Source organism: Elgaria multicarinata, chromosome 11 (assembly GCF_023053635.1).
Source record: "Elgaria multicarinata webbii isolate HBS135686 ecotype San Diego chromosome 11, rElgMul1.1.pri, whole genome shotgun sequence".
Lineage (NCBI taxonomy): Eukaryota > Metazoa > Chordata > Lepidosauria > Squamata > Anguidae > Elgaria > Elgaria multicarinata.
Window position 1 is genome coordinate 33,290,087 of NC_086181.1, and position 22,259 is coordinate 33,312,345.

Genomic DNA, 22,259 nt, shown 5'->3' on the forward strand with positions numbered 1-22,259 from the left:
CATCAAGGGCTCTTTCACCTGCATCCTTATACAATTTGTGTTACATGCCATTCCTGACTTTGTTGTTACGTTCTAATAAACATATACACCTAACACGTCTTATTTTTTCCACCACTTTTTTCAACTACACGTTATCAGATTTCCAACTGCACATTTTGTGTCCAACAGCACACACTACCCCCCCCCCCCCGCCCGCTGTGCTGGACTAGATGGACCCTTGGTCTGATCCAGCAGGGCTCTTCTTATGTTCTAATGTTCTCTGTGTGTGTGTGTGTGTGTGTGTCCTCCCCACTCCTCTATCCCCCTCCCCTCCCCCTCCCCCTTATCCTCCATCTCTCATTTCTTTCGTTTTCCCTCTTTTTCTTGTATTTTACTTTTTCTCTCCCTCTCTCGCCCCGAGCTTTGCATCAGCACCAACCCTTTCTGCATTTCTGTACTTTTTCCTCTTCCCTCCCTTTCCCGCCTGTCTGCCTTTCCTTTCCTTCTTTCTTTCATCTTTCTTTCTTTCTTTCTTTCTTTCTTTCTTTTTCTTTCTTCCTTCCTTCCTTCCTTCCTTCCTTCCTTCCTTCCTTCCTTCCTTCCTCCCGCCTGCCTAGCTGCCCTTCCTCCCTCCCTCCCTCGCTCCCTCCTTCCTCCCATCCTTCCCCCGCCCGCCTCGGCTGCCTGTCTCCGCGCAGCCGGTAGATGGGGTCCGCCGGCGCTCCTCGCCCTCGCCCGCCGCTGCCTGCCTTTTCCTGCCCGCCCGCCGTCGCCTTCCTGCCTGCCTCCTGCCTTCCTTCCTTCCTGCTGCCCGGAAAGATGGACCCGCAGCGCCTCTAACAAAGACCCCGGCCAGGCGCCCGCCCAGACGCCGCCGCCGCCGCCAGCAGCAGCAGCAGCCCTCGCTCGGGTTTGCCCTTCCGTCGCGGACGGGGGGCGCGGGGGAGGGGGCGGGGGTCTCTTTCTCTTCGCCTTCCCCCCCGGGGGGGGGAGCCCCTTTCGCCACCGGCCGCAGCAGCCCCCCCGCTCGCTCCCCATGCCTTGCTGAGACGCTGCGGAGCCCACCCGGGGGGGCGGGTGGGGGGGAGGAAGGAAGGACCCCCCCTTCCGCACGATGGGCGCCCCCGCCTTGCCCCCCGCCGGCGGAGAGGGGCTTCCGCGTGGGTAGGGTCGCCTTTCACGTGGATCGAGGACTGGTGCACATAAGATTGTGTGTCCTCCCCCCTCCCGAAAATATTCATCACCTCCAACCACCCCCAGATTTACCTTGCTATATTTCTAAGAATATCTTCCCAATCCCTTTTCTACTAGAAGGAATCCTCCCCCAACACACAAAACCCCTGCACCCTAATCTTTTCCTCTGCAGACATCAACACCCCCCTCCCTGAACATCCAATTAATTGCCACACTTTGGGGGGGATTTCTCAGACACCCCCTAGATTTTATCACAACTTCCCAAATCTTGAAAGAAGGTCTGGTTCCAGAGAGATAGCTGCCCCCTCCCTCTTTGCTGTACCATTACAAAGGGGAGACTGGAACCCCTTCCTCCATTCTTGGGAAACTTTCCCCCAAAGTGAGCCCCAATCAGCCCCATAAGAGGCCCCTATCTTAACCCTGTGGATCTCTTTCACAGCTCCCTTCTGTAATTGTAGAGAATCCCACACTGTACCTAAAAGTTTTCCGTCTCTTCGGACACCGTTTGAGATCTTCAGGACTCTTGAGGTTTCTGCTCGCTTCAGCGACCCCTAAGAATTTCTACTCTGCACCCCTGAATTTTCCTGCCTTGTTACAAAGGCCCCCTTCCCTAATATTTTCAAGTGCACTTCTGAAATTGACTCCCACTTTCCCTGTTCCAGAGTGGCGCCTCTCTTAAAATTGGATTTCCCGTAAGCTCATATCTTTCTTTATGTCCACAGGGTTCCCCCAAAATTTCAGCCCTCTAGCAGAGGGGAGGCTGAGCTCCCCTCAACATTTCTGTGCCGCCCAGAATTTGCATTAGCTTGTAAAATAAAAACAACAACAACAATTTCTTCCCTAAATCTCAATTATATGGCGAGATAAAAGTAGTGTGCTTGTCTACTCTGCATTAGATACTTCTAAAACAATCCTAATCCCACAAGGTCCTTGATTTTTTTTAAAAACAATAATTGGACTTCCAACATCTCATATTAACAGAGTGACTCTATCCAGTGTTTTCACTCTCTGTGGAAACCTTCACCTCCTCCCCCACTCAAAAAATAATATTTTGAGCTTTTACTGATTATCCCTTTTTGTTTGATTCAAGCATTCTATACTTCCGAAACCATCCTAAAAACACACCCAAGTCTCCCTAGACGTATTCCGCAGTGTCCCATCTCCTGAAATCAGAGGGAGGTGGATTAGATAGCTATGGTTTTCAGCCGCTGAATCATCCCAATTTCAACTAGAGCATACCCAAAATAGGCAACTGAGACCTTCCAAGCTGCTCCATAGTACCCCAGTATCCAAGCCCCCCCAATTTTAGCAACTGCATAGAGCCATCTACATTCAAAGAATCCCGAATATCTCTTTTCTTTCTAAAACGCTAGAACCTTACAGAAGCCCTCCAGCCGCGTCCGCACCATTATCAAGAACACTTCCTGATTGATCCTAAACCTTTGAGTCCCCAATTTCGCAAGCATTTCTTTGGCCCTGTACACCTGGACTCAGCCAGTCCTCCGTTAGACGCCCACAAAGATTCCCACAGCTCAGAGCTCCCTCCCCATTTGAACCCAAGAGCCCACCCCACATCCGATTCCTGAAGCAGCCTGTCCTTAGTCCAAACAATCAACCCCCCTGTTTCTTTCACACGCACAACCCAACCTGTCCAATGGCTTTTCAGGACCCCAATCACCCCCTGCAAGCTCAGCTCTGTAGCAATGTTTTTGGGGCGCTGACCGGGTTAATACAGCCCCCTTTAGCAGCTGGGCTAGGCGGGGGGCAGAAGTATTATTGCAATAATGGGGTACAGGTAGCCTCCCCCCAGCAACAGCAGACGGCACCCAGCAATGTGGTGATGGTGGAACCGGAACCGGACCGGCCAATCGGTTACGGCGCTTTTGGCGTGGTTTGGTGAGTAGGGAAGAGGATAGAAGAAGAGGCGAGAGGATCAGTGGGGTGGGAGGGGAGCAGTGCATTGTAATTTGAAAGGGGTACCATGTTTCTGCCCGCAGGTCAGTGACGGATCCCCGGGATGGCTCACGAGTTGCACTCAAGAAGATGCCCAACGTTTTCCAGAACTTGGTCTCTTGTAAACGGGTCTTCAGAGAGCTGAGAATGCTCTGTTACTTCAAGCATGACAACGTGAGTGCTTTTGGGGCGCAAGGCCGGCTCTAGGTTTTGGTGTAATGTCCCCTGGTTGGCGCCCTGCAATGTCTGGATCCCCTGGTGGTCTTACCTGTTGGCAGTGACTGCAGCAAGCCAATGCAGGCCCAGTTTAGGCGATTCGTGGAGGCGGGGCCTAGATCTGTGGCAGTTAGGGCAGGGCGAGCTGTTGACATTTGACCGCATTTAATACTCCCTCGAGCCAGTCATGAAGTGGATTTCCTCACATTGTCTTGGGTATCTGTGTATGAGTGCAGGGCCAGCCCTACTATTTAGGGTGACCATATGGAAAGGAGGACAGGGCTCCTGTCTCTTTTGTATAGAAAAGGGAATTTTAGCAGGTGTTGTTTGTATGCATGCAGCACCTGCTGAAATTCCCTCTTCATCACAACAGTTAAAGCTGCAGGCGCTATAGTAGAGTGACAGGGCTCCTACAGCTTTAACTGTTGTGATGAAGAGGGAATTTCACCAGGTGCTGCATGCATACAAATAAAACCTGCTGAAATTCCCTTTTCTATACAACTGTTAAAGATACAGGAGCCCTATCTTCCTTTTCATATGGTCACCCTACTACTGGTAGGCAGAGTGAGGCAGCTGACTTTTGGTATCATTAATGGGCAGCAAATTGTTAGTTGCTGCTGCTGCTGCTGCAGGAGACTTGCGGAAAAGGCGCTTAGGGATTTTTTTTCCCTCAGGTGCCAAAATAATATGGGCCGGTTTGGCAGATGTGGAGGATGTTGGGGACCCATAACTGCGAAAATGGGTTAGGCTGCAACCTTCTGCGCATGTATCTGAGAGGGATTCCCATTGAACTCATTCGGTCTTACTTTTGAGAAGACACGTGTAGCATGGCACGGTCAATGCTGTAGCGCAAATGCGTAGCTATTCCCCCCCGTCTATCCATGAGGAATCTCTTTTCCTTATGAACGCTCTTCCTTTCTGCCCACAGGTCCTCTCAGCGTTAGACATTCTCCAGCCTCCACAAATTGACTGTTTTGAGGAGATGTATCCTTCATCCCACACACAGACCACTGGGGCCTATAGCTGATGTATTTTTCTATTATTTGCTTATCATTTCTCCCTCTGTTAACGTTGCTACTTCTTTCAATGTTTCCCACCCCCATTATGTTTTCGCTCATTTATTTTTTGTTACCACTTGTTTAATTTTCTGATGTTGTGTTTGTTTGGGGATATATATTTTTTCACCCCTACAGTTATATCTCTTTGGTGTTTTTATTTCCCATCTGTGTTTAGTTCCCTTCGTTTACAGTTTGTCAAGCTTTCTTCAGTTTTCTTCTGTCTTCTCACACAATTCCTTCACAGCTTCTTGTGTGTTCTCTGTGGCTCAATCTCCATTCCTTTCTCTGCATCATCTCTTACATGTTTTATTTCCATCACTCCTCCTCATCTCCCTTTTTCTATCATTTCTTTGATTTTCTGCCTTTTATCATGAAAATATATATATGCTCTCATTCCTTTGCTGGCTCTTTTCTTCTTTTACTTCCTTCTGCTGTTAACACAGTCCATTTTTCTGTCCTCTACAAGTAAAACTTCCTTTAATTCTTCTTTCTTTCCCCTGCTTTTTCTCAATTTTTATTCTTGGTCTCTTCTTACCAATCTACATTGACATCTTTCATTGTCCCAAAATAAATACATGAAATTATTTCGTTTTGCAAATTATTTTCCGGTCCACTATCGCTGTTTGATCTACGCCATGGCCCATCCATGTTTTCCCATTCTCTTTATTTTACCTCCATGCTTTTGTGTTTCTGCTGCCTCTAATTTTGCTGGAAGCAGTTGGTTCAACTACTAAGCAGTGGAGAACCAATATTTCTTTTTTGCTTACAACGGGCTGGGCTGGGCGCTCAGATACCTGCATCTCCCTTCATCCTCCTTGACGATGCCCATCAGTTACGTCATCACTGAGTTGATGCAAAGTGACCTTCACAAAGTCATAGTGTCTCCACAACCACTCAGCGCTGATCACATCAAGGTCTTTCTGTATCAGATCCTCAGGGGTAAGTGTAATGTAGAAATGCCGTGATCTTTCCTTATAGAAGAGCTGATCATCATTAAGTCAAAGTTCTGCATGGGGGTGGGGGGAATAAAATGTACAGTTATATACCTGGCTTGGCAGCAGTATATGTGAAAAAGATGTTGGGATTGTAGTCTATCACAAGGTGAACATGAGCCAGAGTGTGATGCAGCTGCAAAAAAGGCGAATACAGCCTTCTCTAACCTGATGTCCTCCAGATGTGTTGGACTGCAACTCCCATCATTCCCAGCCAGCATGGCCATCTTGGGAATGATGGGATTGCAGTCCAACACACCTGGAGAGCATCAAGTTAGCAAAGGCCTGGCTAATGCGCTTTTAACCTGCATTAATAGAAACATAGTTTTGGAGTCATGGACAATAAGAATTCCACTTTATTCTGTGCTGGTCTGACCTATGGAGTCCTGTGTCCAGTTCTGGGCACTACGCTTTAAGAAGGATATAGACAAATTGGAACAGGTTTAGAAGTGTGCAACAAAAATGGTCAGGCATATGGAAAATAAGTCTTATGGGGAAAGGTTGAAGGCACTGGTATGTTTAGCTTGGAGAAGAAAAGTATGAAGAGGGCCATGATAGAGCTCTTCAAATACCTGAAGGACTGTCTCACGGAAGAGGGCAAAGTCTTGCTCTCTGCTGCTCCAAAAGGCGCCACTAGAACTAATGGGCTGAAGTTATAGGAGAGTAGATTTTGGTTGAACATTAGGACAAACTCCTTGACAGTAGGAATGATTGGCAGAACCAGTGACCTGGAAGTGTGCTGGGCTCTCCCCCCTTGCTGAAGATCTTCAGGCAGGGAGTGGACAGCAGCCTGTTGGGGGAGTTCTTGATCTGGATTTCCTGCATTGGGCAGAGGGATGGATTAGATAGCTTCTTAGAACCCCTCTAATTCTGTGATGTTATACTCTCCAATTCTTCTCTGAATTTCCTGTCCTTGGAATGTTTCTTCCTTCCATCCTCTTACATGTTCTTCTGTATTTCATGGTTCTCTCTTCTTTCAACTCGTTTTCCTATTTTCCTCTGTTTCTCTACTGTGCTTCCTTGTTCATCTCTCTTCTTTCTCAACCTTGTTCCATTATGCATTGTTCATTTTTGTTGTCTTTCCATCCCCCCTTGGAATTGTTCTTCAATGAATTTTTGTAGTTGATTAACCATATGAGTTTTAGTTGATTAATCTATCATTTAAATTAACTCCTATGGGAGGGGTGACACATCCTCTTTTAAGAAGGGACTCGCCATCTGTTAGTTTTTTAAGTCTCTGCATTAAAATTATTTTTCTAAAAAAAGATATGTTTGATTAATTGGTGGCTTCCTAATCGATTACACATTGCAGCCCTAGTTCTTTGTTCCGTCCATTTCCTTCAATCAAGTTTTGAGACAGCCTTAATTCTTCTTTTCTCCCCCCCGCCCCCCTGATCTCTCTTCATCAGGGCTGAAATATTTGCACTCTGCTGGTGTTCTTCACCGCGATATCAAACCTGGGAATTTGCTGGTCAACAGCAACTGTGTCCTGAAGGTAATTCATCCTCAGATCCAGCAGGGGCAGCACTTAGGGTGCGGTTGCCCCCATCACCACCAATTGACCATACTGTCTGGGAATGATGGGTGTTGTTGACTAACACATCTAAAGGGTACCAGGTTGGGGGAAGGCTATTGTAAGACATTGAATGACTTCCTTCCTTTCTTTTTTATTTAAATTTTATGAGCCACTTAGGTAGAGTGACTACGGGTGCAATCCTTGCCTATTTAGATAGGAAAAAAGTCCTACAACTGTCTAAACAGACATAGGATTGCGTCTTAAATAGCTTGGTTTGTTCGTTCTCTTCACTCCTGTTTTTCTGCGTCGTGCGGTTGATCACCTCAAAAGGATTTGTAAGAATTTTATTCAAGTTCCACCTCCACAGTGGGCTACATTGAGTAGCCTCCGATGAGTCTCCATCATCCACCCTGCCAAATGGAAATAATAATAGACCTGCGTCATAAGACAGTTGACATGAGGACAGAGGAGGTAAAGATTATAACATGCTTTGCCCTGTATAAACCATAAATAGTGCTGCAGGGATGAATGATTCAAATTAAGCACCACTATACACATTGGCATACATTTAGGCAAGGGAGAGATACGCCTCCCACGGGGCGAAGAATAAGGCAAACAGGATGATCTGGGCCAGAGCCCATCAGAACTTGACCCCCACCCCTCAAACAGTCTTTGGTGTCAGAGCAAAGATGTGAAACGTATAAAGCAGAGGTGGGCAACTTCAGGCCTGGATTCCCAGTCCGACCCTCCCAGGTTTCCCAGATGGCCACACCCCCTTTCCTTGGCTACACCCCCTTTCCACCAAACACTGATCATTGGGTGGTTTCCCAGCTTTTGTGCCCCCCCCCCCCCCAATTCTTAAAGGTATGAATGCCTCTCCCAAGGCTTCGTTACGGGCAGTAAGAGCTTTAAGCTAAAATACACTTGTATTTTTCTTCCTCCCATTTTGCCACCGCCCCCTTTTCCTTTGGCCCCACCCACCCCTGGAATGTGCCCCCCTCCCCAGAGCCCTCGGTTCCCCACCCCTGATAACAAGAAGTGTTGCGGCACGCCCAGAAAGTATCTCAGCGATTGATGAATATCAAAACCTACCCCCTCCCTCTGTCCCACAGCTGGGACCAGGAATAAAATTCTTCCAGGTCAAAGAGCATGACTTCCTAGTCGCTTTGAGCCAGGATAACAGGGAGCATCAAGAGAACGTTTTCATGCCTGCAGGGGCCGGCACGCAGCAGAGTGAAGTCAGATGAGAGTTTGGGGGCAGATTTCTATGACTTTTCTCCTCCTAGGTGCCCCCCCCTCTGTTTTACATGTCCCTCGTGTTTCCTTCAGATCTGTGACTTCGGTTTGGCCCGGGTAGAGGAGCCAGATGAGTCCCAGCACATGACTCAAGAGGTGGTAACTCAGTATTACCGGGCCCCCGAGATCTTGATGGGTACCAGGCACTATGGACGTCCAATTGATATCTGGTCTGTGGGTTGTATCTTTGCTGAGCTCCTTGGCAGGCGTATCCTTTTCCAGGCTCAGAGTCCTATTCAGCAGGTATCTATAGGGCAGAACCAAGACTGGGGGGAAAAGGCTGAGTGTGTGTCCGTACACCGGATGGTACTAAAGAGCATTTGATCATCATTATTGTTTGCAATTCTGCAACTGGGAGGGGGGAACTTTTCCCAGTTACGAAAAGAGAAAGGTCTTGTGGGATGGGGGGGATTCCAGCTGTAGGCGGGGCCAGTAGCAGAGTGAGTGGCGGCAAAGGTGACACATAATCCCCTTCCCCTCCACCACAGCCGTGTGGTGGAGGCCTGTGTAGTAAATCAGAAAACGGGTTTGCTTCTCAGTCGTGTTCTAAGACGGGCCTTGGATGAAGCCCTGAGCTCTGGGAAGAGGTCAGGGCAGGTAGTAAACGTCCTTCTTTCCTCTGTTCCTACTCCTGTCCTCACTCCCTACCCTCTGGGTTGCTGCTTCACCCTGGCCGGTGGATGGCAGCTGGACCTGATTACAGATCTCCTGGGGACTCCTCCTGTGGCCGCCCTCCATTCGGCCTGCGAGGGGGCCCGGGCGCACATCCTGCGGGGCAACCACAAGCCAGTGAGTATGCTTAGGGTTGCGAGAGGTGGAAGAGGGAGAGAACGGCACCTCCCGTCATCCCAACCCACGCTCAACCATGTCCGCCTGTCTTTCTCCAGCCGTCGCTGTCGGTCCTCTACATGCTCTCAGGAGAAGCCACCCACGAGGCCGTCCACTTGCTCTGCCGGATGTTGGTCTTTGACCCGGTGAGTTGACAATGACGACGCCGTGTCTTGAAAGCCTTAGGCCCATCATTGTCTCTCGGCTCGGCCCAGCTCACAAGGGGGTTCTGAGGTGGAAACGGAGGGGGACATCCATGTATCGCGGGGAGGGGGAGAACCTCTTTCATCCCAAGGGCTGAATTCGTTTTCAGAGAAGTTCTCAGGGAGGATGTTCCAGTGGTGGGCGGGGTCAAAGGTCAGTGTGAGCAGGACCAAAAATACCACCTTAAAACTCCCACTGCTAGTAAGTAAGCCTCAGGGGAGGCATTTCAACCTTTTAGAAAGGTGAGAAAAGTTGAAAACCACCAAATGATCAGTGGTTGGGGGCAGGGGGCAGGGTCTGAGAAAGGGGGCGGGGCCAGTTGGAGAACCCTGGAGGGTCAAGTTGGCATCTCAGGAGGGCCGGATTTGGTCTCCCTGGCTTGAGGTTTCCCACTCCTCATGTATTCTACCCCGAGCACCTTGCAGGAAAGCTGGATTATAAAAGTAATAAAATTATTGAAAATGTTAAAAAAAAATAATGACAAGATGTCCAGTCGCTGCTCCTCCCCCACTGAAGGTGGCCTAAGGCAGTTTTGGACTTGATGGAGCCCCCACCCACCACACTCCTTGAGGATGGAGCTCTGTCTATTCTGCCATCCCATAATTGCGCTTGTATATGCACAACCTTTAGGTTCTAACTCATGGTCTGCACGTGACGAGAAGCTACCATGGGTGAATTCCCTGAGGGGTTTCTTGTTGTGGCGGCCACCGCCATTTTAAATGTTTGGGGAGCGATGGGGAGGTGCCACTGCTCCCCAAATATTTCTTGCCACGTGTGAACCCGATGAGGGTGGGTGTTAGGGTCGTTGTCAAGCCACCTGCAACCCTAAAACAGCATCATGGGTTCTGGGTGACTTGTTAGCCACCTCAACGATCCACCCTCACCGGGTTCGCACATATTGGGAAGCTGTGTTGGAGGAGGTTGGATTGCCAGTACGGTGCCAACGGGCGCTGAAGCCCACCGTAGCTTATAACAGGGTCATTGTCACGCACGTAGATGTGAGCCTCAGGAACTCAACTTCAGTACAGGTTTCATTAATATGACTTCAAATCAGTCTTCCCCAAATTGGTGCCCTCGCAATGCGTTGGACTACAATGCCCATCAGCTCCAGCCAGCATGGACCAATGGTGGGTATTGCAATCCCAACACATTGGGAGGAGACGAATTTGAGAGGAAGGCTGCATTAACGAATCGAGATTTAATCCCCTTCATGGAAAGTACCGTTTTAAGGCAGCTGTTAATATAATTTTTTATAATATCACATAATTTTAGAACAAGACACTTTGCACTTCAATTGAGAGCAGAGCTTAGAGGAATATTGATGAGCTAAGTCTGCTTTTCAAGTGTCAAGTTTGTATGTGAAATTCAAGTTTGAAATCTTGGAACTCTCACCTAAGTTTGCAGCTTTTGTGGTATATTTGTTCAAATTCTGGTTACGAGATTCGACTTTTTATTTGAACCAAACAGGTGTGTCTGGTAAATATCCATTGTCCACCTTCTGTTTTTCCTCATTGTCGACATGACTAGCTTTCCCCAACCTGGTGCCCTTCTCGGACTACAACTCCCATCAATTGAACACATCTGGAGGGCATTAGTTTGGGAAAGCAGAGGTAAATAAATACCACTTTTAAAGCTTTTTTCTACAAACAAGGAAAATATACTTCCCCCCCCTCCAGAAGTACTGAATTATTCATTTGCAAATACATGTAGATTTAATGAATCGACTAAAGCTGCAATTGTAAGCACGCTTAGAAGGGAGAAAGCCAGGCTTCTCTTCATCAGTTTGCCTTGTCGCTATAGGCGACCAGGGATTTCACGCAGGCGAGCGCACACAAGGGTTTTATATGTTAAAGTCTTTGTTTTTTTCTTGACCTCAGGACATTTATTGTTTGTTTTATGCTTTATGTTCACTTAATTGTTCTAAATTGCAATAGCCAGTGGCTTGGTGCAAATAAAATGTGGTTGATTGAGTTCCCTGCAGCCAAGGGAGTGCGCTGACGAGGCAGAGGTGGGTCTCTCTTCATTCCTCCTCTGCTCTTCTTCTGCCGAGTTTCTGTGCTGGTTCTGGAGGAAGGGAAATCCCTCCCCCAACTCCCTCCCTCAGCTCTGTCCTGTCCTTTGCAGCTGGTTCGGGAACGTGGACTGCTGGCTTCTTAGCTGGACAGTATAAAATAACCTTTGTGAGTTTGTTGACTAGGCTGGCAAGTCCCACTGAATATCCCGTTGAGTTCAGTGAGGCCCAGTCATGAGTAAATATGTATAGGATTGCGTCCTAAAACCCATTGACTCAGATTTCTCTAACTGGATGATGAGTGGAGGCTGGTGGCTCCGATGTCAAATAATAATAATAATAATAATAATAATAATAATAATAATAATAATATTATAATATTTATTTATTTGTTACCCGCCCCTCCCTCTGGATCGAGGTGGGGTACAACACAAATGCAAGTGGTGAATCCGCTCCGGGTTTCAGTCCGGACTCTAAAGGAGCCATCCAAGGTGCTTCTCGCCACCCAGCCCACTGTGGGCCCATTCGCTTTGAGCCGGAGGGAATGTTCTTCCCCCAGCGTGATTCTGAGTCTCCTCCTCTCGCCTGCAGGCCAAAAGGATCTCCGCCAAGGACGCGCTCTCCCACCCCTACCTGGACGAGGGCCGGCTGCGCTACCACACCTGCATGTGCACCTGCTGCTTTTCCGTCTCCTCGGGCCGCGTCTACACCAGTGACTTTGAGCCCCGGGCCGACCCCAAGTTTGATGGCTCTTACGAGAAGAACCTCACCTCCGTCTGGCAGGTCAAAGGTAGCCGGCCGTGTGAATTGGTCCAGATGTGGATTGCAAATGTCACTTGTGATGTTGGCAGAGTAGGAAAAATGGGGAACTTCCTGTTCCTGTTGAGAAGAGAAAATGACCCAGTTTGTACGATATGACAGTCAACTGTGGCTGAATTTATCCATGGGGGCTTAACATATACCTACGGGTGTATGTTGTTACAGCTACCTAGATTTCGATTAAATAGAAGGAAAAACTTCCTGACGGGAAGATCTGTAGAACAGTGGAACAGTCTGCCCACAGAGGCTGTGGGTTTTCCATCTGTGGAGGTTTTTAAGAAGAGGCTGGACAGCCACCTTTCATGGACGGTTTAATTGGTTTTCCTGCACATTGCAGAGGGTTGGACAAAGATGATCCCTGTGGTTCCTTCCAACTCCACTATTCTGTGGTTTTTAAAAAAAAACAAGAACCCCACCCCCCAGGGCTCCTTGCAGGGACCTGGGTGCTCAAATGGCTCCGCTCACAAATTACTTCCTGATTTATGTTAACAATCAGTGAAAACAGAAGCAACAATTAAATCAACGTGATCACAAAAGAACAAATAATAACAACAACAACAATGTAAATAAACAAAAAGATATTATGACATCTTGGTTTCCTGTGTGGAAGCCTTTCATACTTTTGATCAGATTCCAACCACATAACAGTTTTCTATATTTTTCTGACTAAATACATGCAGTAATATACATAGTAACACACACAAACACCATATATATATATATATATATATATATATATATATATTCATTCTTTAATTAGATATAGGCTGGTTTACTCTAGCTCAGCCTTCCTCAACCTGGGGCGCTCCAGATGTGTTGGACTACAACTCCCAGAATGCCCCAGCCAGCTGGCTGGGGCATTCTGGGAGATGCAGTCCAACACATCTGGAGCGCCCCAGGTTGAGGAAGGCTGCTCTAGCTGTTCCACAAGCACATCGGTGATAGAGTAAGAATTATAATTAGTGAGTTATTTTATTTGTTTAGTGGTCTGGTTCTATTATGGGTGCTCTTGTTTTATCACTAGTGCAAAGCCCATGTCGTAGTCCTGCTCCTTTCCCACTCTTTTGCCCCTCACCACAGAAGTGCTCACGAATAATGCAAATGTGGCTCATGCATAGTTAATCACCTTCCAAAATTTGCATGCGGTGCGGCACAGCCCTGCCCTCTCCCTCGCTTCCCCCACCCCCCCGATTGGCCCCCTCTGTCCCCTTCCCTGATGGTGGCGATAGCTTAACTGTGTGGCTGCACCTGAAGCTTGCCTTTACACGGCACTGATTTGCTGAGCAGGGCTGTCCATCATCCCGCTGGCAGAGAGGCTGCCCTGCCTGTTTGGTGCAGAAGCAATTAATTGCTATTAAAGCTCGAGCTTTGAACTTTTTCAAACTTTCAGAATTTTCTGCACATCTACACTGCTCAAGCTTCAGTGTAAATCAAAAGTGATCAAAATCGGCCTGGTAGGTTTCGAGTAATAAGCCTTGCACTACCATATTCTTATATACTGTAAGCAGATCAATATGTTTATTGCTCAATCCACAGATCATTGCAACACATACAAACTTGACATTTTGCTATACTATACATGATAAAAATTACATATGGTTAAAAATGACAGAGCTATCAAAAACGTAACATGCATTACTAAAAGACTAGTAAGATAGGAGCACAGCGGACACGCAGAAACCTTTAATTGCTTCTCAATGACATTTCATTTATATCTCTGAATCTTTATAACAACACACACCAATAGTATCTAAAAACTTTGCTCTACATCTATTAGCTTTCACTGCAAATAGTGCAACCCTTTGTATATACTGTAAGCTATGTTGTGTGCTTTTTCGTTGCCTTTTTTTTAAAAACAAAAAACAAAACTTTATTTCAAAGTAAAATTTTCATAGAAGTAAAACTAAGAATAAATGGGAGGATTAAAACAGCAGAGGTAATAATAACAACCCAGCAGCATCACAAGGGCAGAGCAAAACTGAATTCAGCTACTGTTTTAGAAGGCCTGAGAACATACAAAAAGGCGTTCAACGTGAAGGACATAAGAATAGGCACCAGGCATATTTTCCTGGAGAGAGATGCCAGGGATTGAACCTGGGACCTTCTGCCTGCAGACAGGTGATCTACCCCTAGGCTACGGCAGGTACATGAGGGAAACGGCGGCCTTTTGGGTGCCTAGGCACCAAGGCTTGCAGGGCTTAAAAGGTAAGCACCAGAGCTCAGAAATCGACCAGCAGCCTACAAAGCCATTTCAAAACCACCCTGGTGGGTCTGCTTTGGTTGGTCCCTATAAGCAACTGTGGGTTGGCAAAATGGAAATTTCTGGGATGTCTTTATAGGATAGGAAGAGGTAGAATTTTGCCCTCCCACTGCATATACAACTAAGATTGTCCAAATCAGCCCTTTAAGGACCGCCCCCCCCCCCCATAGGAACAAAAGCTGCTTAAAGATGAGGAAAGACAAGAGCATGGGATGGAAGTGGGCAGGGTGTGAATGATAAAAATATATATGGGGGGAAAATAATAGTACAACCAAAGAGTGGAAGGACTGAAAAGGACCCATTTCTTCTTTTTCAGAACTGGTGCACAGATTTATCTTGGACCAGCAACGGGGGAAACGGGTCCCACTCTGTATCAACCCACAGTCGGCTGCCTTCAAAACCTTCATCCGGTGAGTACAAGATGCTGCCCCCTAGTGGCGCAGCTGGAATTCCCCACAACCTGAAAACATCCGCCACTTTGTCACTAGCCTTTTGGCTATGTCTGTGGAGGCACGATTTTAAAACTCTTCTCCCTCTCTCTTCTCCTTGACAGTTCCACAGCGTGGCACTCCTCCAAAGTCTCCAAAAAGGAAGAGAGATGAAGGTGCCCGTTGGACAGAATGTGGGGGTGGGGGAAAAGGAAGGAGGAGGGAAAGAGAGGCGAACCAATACGGCGGCCTCCTCGATGGGAGACGGAGGAAAAAAGGCGAAAAGAAGAAAAAGAGAGCTACTCTTCTTAATCCTGCACTCTTGAATTTTTTGACTCATGGACAGACATTTGGGGTGGGGGCGGGGGAATGTCTGTGTCTTTTTTATTATTATTATTAATGTTATTATTTGTGTGGGGAGGGCTGGGAAGGGATTATTTTTGCATTGATCGATGTCTTTTCCCCCTCCACCTTTACTGTTCTGCACTGGAAAACCCTTTAGGTTGTAGGTATCCTCCTTGTGTAACCCTTCTCACTCACATTCCCCCCCCCAAAAAAAAATCTGCACTGTTCCCTGACACAGCTGTAGTTTCCCTCACTTCCCTGAGTTATCCTTTCCTCCTTAATCCTGTGTATGGGGGGGACGGCTGCGTAGTGCCACCCCCAAGGATAGTGACGTCAGAGTGAAGGGAGTTTGCTTTCATGAATATATTTCGACCGTTTCTTTCCAGTCCAACCACTACAATTTCCTGTCCCTTCCATTCCCCTCCTTAAGCCTTAGGATCCATTAACACCCCTCTTCTTCCCTTGGCTGTGTGTGTGTCCTCCTCTCACAAGATGCCCTTGCCCAAATAAATGGTATGCTTTCCTGGTTCCCTGAGATGCAGCAAAAACCGACTTGTCGGGGTAGGTTAGCAGCCCAATTTCCAGGCCTATGTCTATTCAGACTCAATAACCAGATACTTTAGGACCAGAGGCAGCTGCCTTATACTGAGTCAGACGGTTGGTCCATCTAGCCAGTATTGTTGACACTGACTGGCAGCAGCTCCGCAGGATTTCAGGCGAGTGTTTTTCCAGCTCTACCTGGAGATGCCAGAAACTGAACCTGGTAACCTGGTTCTACCCTTGGGTTATGGCCTCTTCTGGCTAAACTTCCGTTCCTTCCCCTTCAACTGGTTGTATTTTCTGCCAGTGTAACAAAACGCTCATTTTTAATAAAATCAGTGAAATGGAAACAGTTAAAAAAAAACCACCATTTTGGGAAGTCACAATTTGAACGGTGTAAGGTGGGGTGCGTCACACTTTAATTGCCCCTGCCGTTGTGCTCCAAAAGCGCCCCCCCCCTCGGCAAGTCCTCTCCTCCGCCCCCCTCCACACAACTGCAGGGAGAAAGCTGGCTGAGGAGGGCAGTCGCCTGTCCTCCACACAAATCCGTTGCTACTTTTTAGCTCGAATTTGCCATCTCCCAAGATGGCTTTTAAAAAGAAAAAGCACTGTTAGGTTTTTATTCGGTTGTGTAATCCTATGGATATTTAGATAGGAAAAAGGCCTACAACTCCCAGCATGCTGGGGCATGCTGGGAGTTGTAGGCCTTTTTTTCTGTCTAAACACGCCTGGGATCACATCCTTCGGCCTTCACCCTGGAAAGCACTCTCTCCCAATCACCCTCTCTTCTGACACCCGCCACTTCTCAGCCAGACAAATTTCCCCATTCTCCTTAGCACTCCCTTTTTAAATTTATCCCTTCATTATTTTCACATCCCTTCACAAAAAAAAATAAAAAATCTACCTCTTTTCTCCTAATGGTTATTTTTTGTTTTTGTACACTAATTTTTTGTTATTAATTTGTTCAAATTTTGTTTTCCTGCTGTTTTTTTTTAATCTTATTTTTGCTGGTGGGTATTCATTTCTGTGTTTGTTTTGTTGTCCGTTTCTTTTATTAATTTATGTTCACAGCAGTTTTTATATACTCGTTCGATTCCTGAGTGTGCGTGTGTAAATATTTTCCCCTCATCCCTAATAAAAGAAAAAAAAAACCACACACCCCATCCCCTCAAACCAACAACCTGGAAACTTGAACTGTCTTGGCTGTAATAATCCCCTCCCCCCTAATTTAATTGTGCTCCATGGTAGCTGAAATAAATTTATGCTGTGTATTTTTCTCCTGTGAAGTTCTTTCCACCCCCTCCGCTTGTTTCTCTCAGACGTGAGGCGCACGTTCTGGCCATCGTGTGGAGAAAGTGGAGAGGGAGAATTTTTTTCTCCCTCTCTTGTAATACTAGAAACCTGGAGTCATTCCATGAGGCTGATTGGTGAGAGATTCAGGGCAGATAAAAGAAAGGATGACTTCACACAACGCATAGTTAAACTGTGGAATATGCTACCACAAGATGAAGTGATGGCCACCAAATTGGATGACTTTTAAGGGGGGTTGGATAAATTCATGGAGGAGAGGGCCATCAATAGCTACTAGTCCTGATGGCTGTGTGCTGCCTCCAGTATCAGAAGCATTAGGCCTCTGTACACCAGTTGCTGAGGAAGATTGGTGGGAGGGTGCGATTGCTCTTGGGTACTGCTTGTGGGCTTCCCACTGTGGGAACAGAAAGCTGGACTAGAGGGCCTTCGGTCTGATCCAGCAGGACTTCTCATATGGTTGGGCATGGCAATATCTGGATTGGGGCCAAGATTTCTGTTTCACAGAGTCATCTTTGAGTACTATCAATGAGGTGTGTCTCTCATTTCCTCCTGCACTGGATATATGCTGCAGGATACATTCATTTCTATCACAGACACCATGCAACCACAGTTCACCCTGTCGGCATTTGAGCTGTTTTCCAAAACTTCATGGCAATGCTGTAATTTGATTTGTGGCTATGCATTAAAACAGCTGCACCCTGTGCTCTTAGGAGGGCAAACATTTTAAATGATGATGACTGCAACCTATTTTTCATCACCTTAAAATGTTTGCGTGAGTTGTCCCATGGACAGCATGTTCCTTCAATTCTGCACAATAGCAGAGCATTCGGCTTTTTGAGACTGGGCCTCCCTTGTTTCAGTAACGCTTCCTAAACATGTCATATAATGGTATAAGCCTGAGCTTATGGTGCTCATGGCTGCTTTCACTCAACATTTCTACTCCTGCAGGCACCGGGCAGCGTTGAGCCATGGATGCTACTCTTGGGAATATTGCAACCTCATCTGCAAGTTGCTGGAAGGGGCAGTGTTGCAGTTAGTTCATGGGAATTTAGGCCACAGCTGGCCTTAGGATCTCTATGGCCTATAGTGCGGTTTCCTGTGATTTACTCCTTCCCTTCCTCTCTCTCTCTCTCTCTCTCTCCCACACACACACACCGCCTTCTCTCTGACCTCCTCCATTGCTGGGAGCCCTTGAGTTTGCTCTCTTGCTCCTGCCAGTGTTCTAGAACAGAACTGGACTGAACAAACGTGTTTCTTGAAAGTCTACGCTGTACCTACATACTTTATGCAAGCATATTGTGAGTAAACTACTTCGCTAAAGAAGGGTGTGGTCAGGTTTTTAGCCTTGTGTGCATATAGGACAGGTGAATGCTCATTCTGCTCCGCCTTTTGTTTTTTCTCTGCTAACTGCCTTTCTAACAGGAGGTGTGAATTCCCAATAATTCCCATCATTTCCAAGGGCCTGCTGGATTGAGCCAAGCCTCCTGCACGTCCCAGTCTCCCTGCTCTGCCCCTCCACACCGCCTTCTTGGCGCTTCCACCACGATTGTGGAACTCTGCAAGAGGTACGCTCTCTCTACGGGGGAATGGCAGCCCTTCAGGGCCAAGCTACATGCGACGCGGGAGATCTGTGGTAGGCTGTGCTGATATCAGAGTAGATGTGTGTGTGTGGTGGTGGTGGGGGTCTGAATTGCCTTGGGGCTGCAGCACTGGGCCTCAGAGGGGCTGTTTCATCATTGCCTCTGCACTGTTTAGCTGGTTGGTAACATCTCTTGAACCGAACCGCCAATAGCATCCCTGGGGGAGATTTTGACGTGGACGGCCACTTACGCATCACCAAAAAAGAGGACAGAAGAGGGCACCAGTGTGCAAAATATTTGGACTTACACATTTATATGTATAGGTGCAAATTTAGAAATAACATTTAAATAGAAACACAAGACGTCTCACCATAGCAAGGACGGCCAACCGGGTGACTTGTGTGGCCGCTCAGCCTGCGGTCCAGCTGCCAAGTGCTGAAGGGCCACTTCATCCCTTCCAATGGCTCTTTAACTGTAAACCAGAATGCACAGGACAGCCCTTCAAATAGAGGACTGCCCTCCGCCTGCTCTCCAAAAGAGGGGACAGTTGGCCACCCTAATTTTGGAGAACGTGTGTGTGTGTGTGTGTGTGTGTGTGTGTGTGTGTTAGAGAGGGGCAAGCCCACCCAATGCCTCAGGTGGTCAGGTGCCCTACTTTAGAGTCCTCTATTTGAAGGCCTCCTCTGAAGAGCTGTCTGGTCCACGCTGAGCTGAAAGAGGAAGGACCATGGATGGGAGGTCTGCCCATCCCTGCCTGGCACCTGGGCAGATGACTGAGCAGGCACACCTCGTCACAGTCTTCTTCCTCTCTTTGAGGAGATGTTGTTTTTGCTTAAATTATAGAGATGGACAAGAGTGGGCAACCCCAATCCTGGGGTGGGCAACGCCACCGCAGCACCAAGAGAACATGGATTTGCCTAAATTTCACGTGTGCTAAATTATATGAATATATTTGCCATATTAATTAGCACATGCAAATTTTATGCAAATTTGTGTCCTCTTCTTTGGCAATGCATAAGTGGTCAAGCTTCCAAGCCCTGCTGTCTCAAATGAGTTCAGATATACCAACACACACACCAAGCAGTTTCTTTTAAGTTTTAAAAAACATCATGGAAGATCTGGTCACAAAGAACTCCCACATCGCATGAACTTTGGCCCTGACTCAGCCCCCCCCCCCAGCAGATCTCCCCACCCCCTCCTCCCCATGGCAGTCTCACGAGCCCCTGAAAATACTGCAGGGATGAGCGAACCCTTTCTGTTAATCAACGGCAGATCCTGGATCCAAACTACTGTACATTTTGGGGATATGTTTTGTTGGTGTGTCTTGCTTTCATAGTAATATCGCTGGCTGCGCTGCAATGAATATGATACAAATGGTATAGGAAAGGAAGAGAAGAGAAGATTGCATACAAATCTAGAAAGGTGGGAATCATGTGGCAAATACTGATGGAGGCTGTTAGGTCTGATGACAGTGAATCTACACCAGGTTTCAGTCAGAACTCTAAAGGAGGTCTTCTGCTCCACTGATATTGGAGCCACCAGCTTCCATTGGCAAATGCAGAGATGGAAAATGTGGGAGAACATATAAAATGAAAGCGCCGTGCCAGGGAGAATCTCAAGGAATAGGGACAGGAGCACTGGCGGTTTGCTGCCTGGGGCAGAACCCCGTAGTGACAACCATCTCAGAAGGTGTGGGGTGGCCATAAGTAGTGACTGGGTGGGAGGGTGCTGTTATGCTCCTGTCTTGTTTGTGGTTGTCTCGTGGGCAGCTGGTTGGCCACTGTGTGAACTGAATGCTGGACTAGATGGATCCCTGGGTTGATCCAGCAGGGCTCTTATGTCAGGCAGCTGTATTTTATGGCCATGATCTCCTTTTTGGGGGGGGGGGGTGGAGGGGTGCTGAAGTGGCAGTTTCTTCTCTAGATGGGTGTGCACCTGTATAGATTAGACGATAGCAGGAAGTGCCCTTCTGTGGGCTCCCAGCATCCTTGGGCGTGCTCAGGAAGTCATACGTCAGGATCACGTCTTCTTCACCACATCCTTTTTCCACTGTTGTTAACACTGAGCCAACCTTTCCTTTGTTGTAGAGCTCCCCCGAAGCAGTGCTACACACAATGCATTTTTGGATGCAAAAACCAAGGAATCCAGTGCTGACTAAGATACCTGAGGTGAGTTTTCCCTCCCCTCCCCCAGTCCCTCCCCTTTCCTTTCACCACCACAGCCGGCCTTTGCCGGGAGCCAGTTTACCACCAGAGCCTGCCTTCCCTCTCAAACTAACCTTCCTTTTGTCAGCAACGGCACTCTGTACACCAAGAACGTCAGGGAGAGGGTCACATTTGACCCTCCTGGGATTCCAGCTTGGTGCTCCCCTGCCCTCCGGACAGCCACACACATGTCCCTTGGGTCCTCTTACCCCCAACCACGGATCTTTCCCCCCCCCCCTCCTGTCTTCTCTACAGTTCCCCTTGTTCGAAAAGGTTGAAATGCCTCTCCTAAGGCTTTGTGACTGGCAGTTAAGAGCTTTACACTCAAAGATGCTGGTATTATTATTATTTTTTAGCTCCAACTGGTTTTGCCTTTGGCTCATCTCATCTCTGGAATTCTGCCACCAGGAGTTTCCCTGAAATGGAATTCAGACCCTGGGCTGAAAGTGTTTCAACGCTCCAGTGTAGTACAAAGCAGGCAACTTCAGGAGGTTTGAGGGTAATTTTTACCCCTTGGACAAGCCCTCCTCCCCTGAGGCCATAGTCTGCAGAGTGTCCCAGAAAAAGAAACACGACTTATGGTGTCCATAACCCTACATCTCAAAAGTGTCAAATTTAGCTTACAAACAAACCCTACAGAGTAGAAGCATCAAATTTAGCTTGCAACAAGCTATTTTTAAAATTATTTTTAATTAAAACTTTTGTATCCCGCCCTATATCGCTGGGACCTCAGGGCGGCGTACAGATAAAATCAAACAGTATAAAACAACAACTAATGTACACAGCTAAAAATGTATTAAACCATTAACAAGCTAAAACCAGTAGAAAAATTAAAAGCAATTAAAAACATTTAAAACTATGTGCAGCTTTAGCCCTCAAAAGCTTTGATAAAAAAACCTATGTTTTAACAAAGCCAGTGTTGGTGCCAGTCAGGCCTGCAACAGGAGGGCATTCCACAACCGGAGTGCCACAACAGAAAAAGCCTTTGGGGCCTTTTGGCATTGCATAAGTACTATAGATGCCATTTTTTTCCTTTTAAAAGAGTTACATTTTTTTCAGGGCACCCCACAATTTGGGTGTGTGTGGCCCATGGCCCATGTGCTAGCCACCCTTACTGTAGAGTGTCTGTGTTGTGTGTGTTATGCACCACCACCAGCCCTGCCCACTTGTGCAGCCCCTGAAGAGTTCAGTCGGGCCGTGTCCCAACTCCCAACTAGCACTTCAACCCAATCACATAGGGGCTGCCGGTGTGTCACCATCCTGGAGGAGTGCAGAGAAACAGTAGCAGATCCTTAATACTATGGTACTTGATTATGTAAACCGCCCAGACAGCTTCGGCTATGGGGCGGTATACAAATGCAATAAATGAATAAATATCTTCCAGATGCATTGGACTACAACTCCCATAATTCCCATGGCCAGAGATGACGGTGCTTGTATCCCAACAGATACAGAGGGTACCAGGTTGGTGTAGTATGTGGTGCTGGGTGCAAATTCAGCTTCCTCAAAATTTCTCAGCTTCCTT

The 22,259-nt window shown here is 47.3% G+C and overlaps 1 protein-coding gene across 1 annotated transcript; it reads left to right on the forward strand.

Moving 5' to 3' along the window:
• The first annotated feature begins 1,121 nt into the window (after window positions 1-1,121).
• Window positions 1,122-15,103, forward strand: LOC134406413 (serine/threonine-protein kinase NLK2-like). Its single transcript, XM_063137834.1, has 11 exons — window positions 1,122-3,069; window positions 3,171-3,300; window positions 4,271-4,326; window positions 5,233-5,339; window positions 6,802-6,887; window positions 8,238-8,447; window positions 8,892-8,993; window positions 9,092-9,178; window positions 11,839-12,037; window positions 14,643-14,736; window positions 14,880-15,103. Exons 1-11 carry the CDS (start codon window positions 2,828-2,830, stop codon window positions 14,926-14,928), a joined length of 1,362 nt encoding a protein of 453 aa, XP_062993904.1. The 5' UTR covers window positions 1,122-2,827; the 3' UTR covers window positions 14,929-15,103.
• The last annotated feature ends 7,156 nt before the right edge of the window (window positions 15,104-22,259 follow it).

What these genes read in the sequence shown, in the direction of transcription:
- LOC134406413 (XM_063137834.1), top strand. Translation starts at nt 2,828, where the DNA reads ATGGCTTTTCAGGACCCCAATCACCCCCTGCAAGCTCAGCTCTGTAGC. An exon ending in CTCAGAGTCCTATTCAGCAG is followed by an intron (nt 8,448 to 8,891) that starts GTATCTATAGGG and finishes GGTGGATGGCAG; the next exon opens with CTGGACCTGATTACAGATCT. An exon ending in GGATGTTGGTCTTTGACCCG is followed by an intron (nt 9,179 to 11,838) that starts GTGAGTTGACAA and finishes TCTCGCCTGCAG; the next exon opens with GCCAAAAGGATCTCCGCCAA.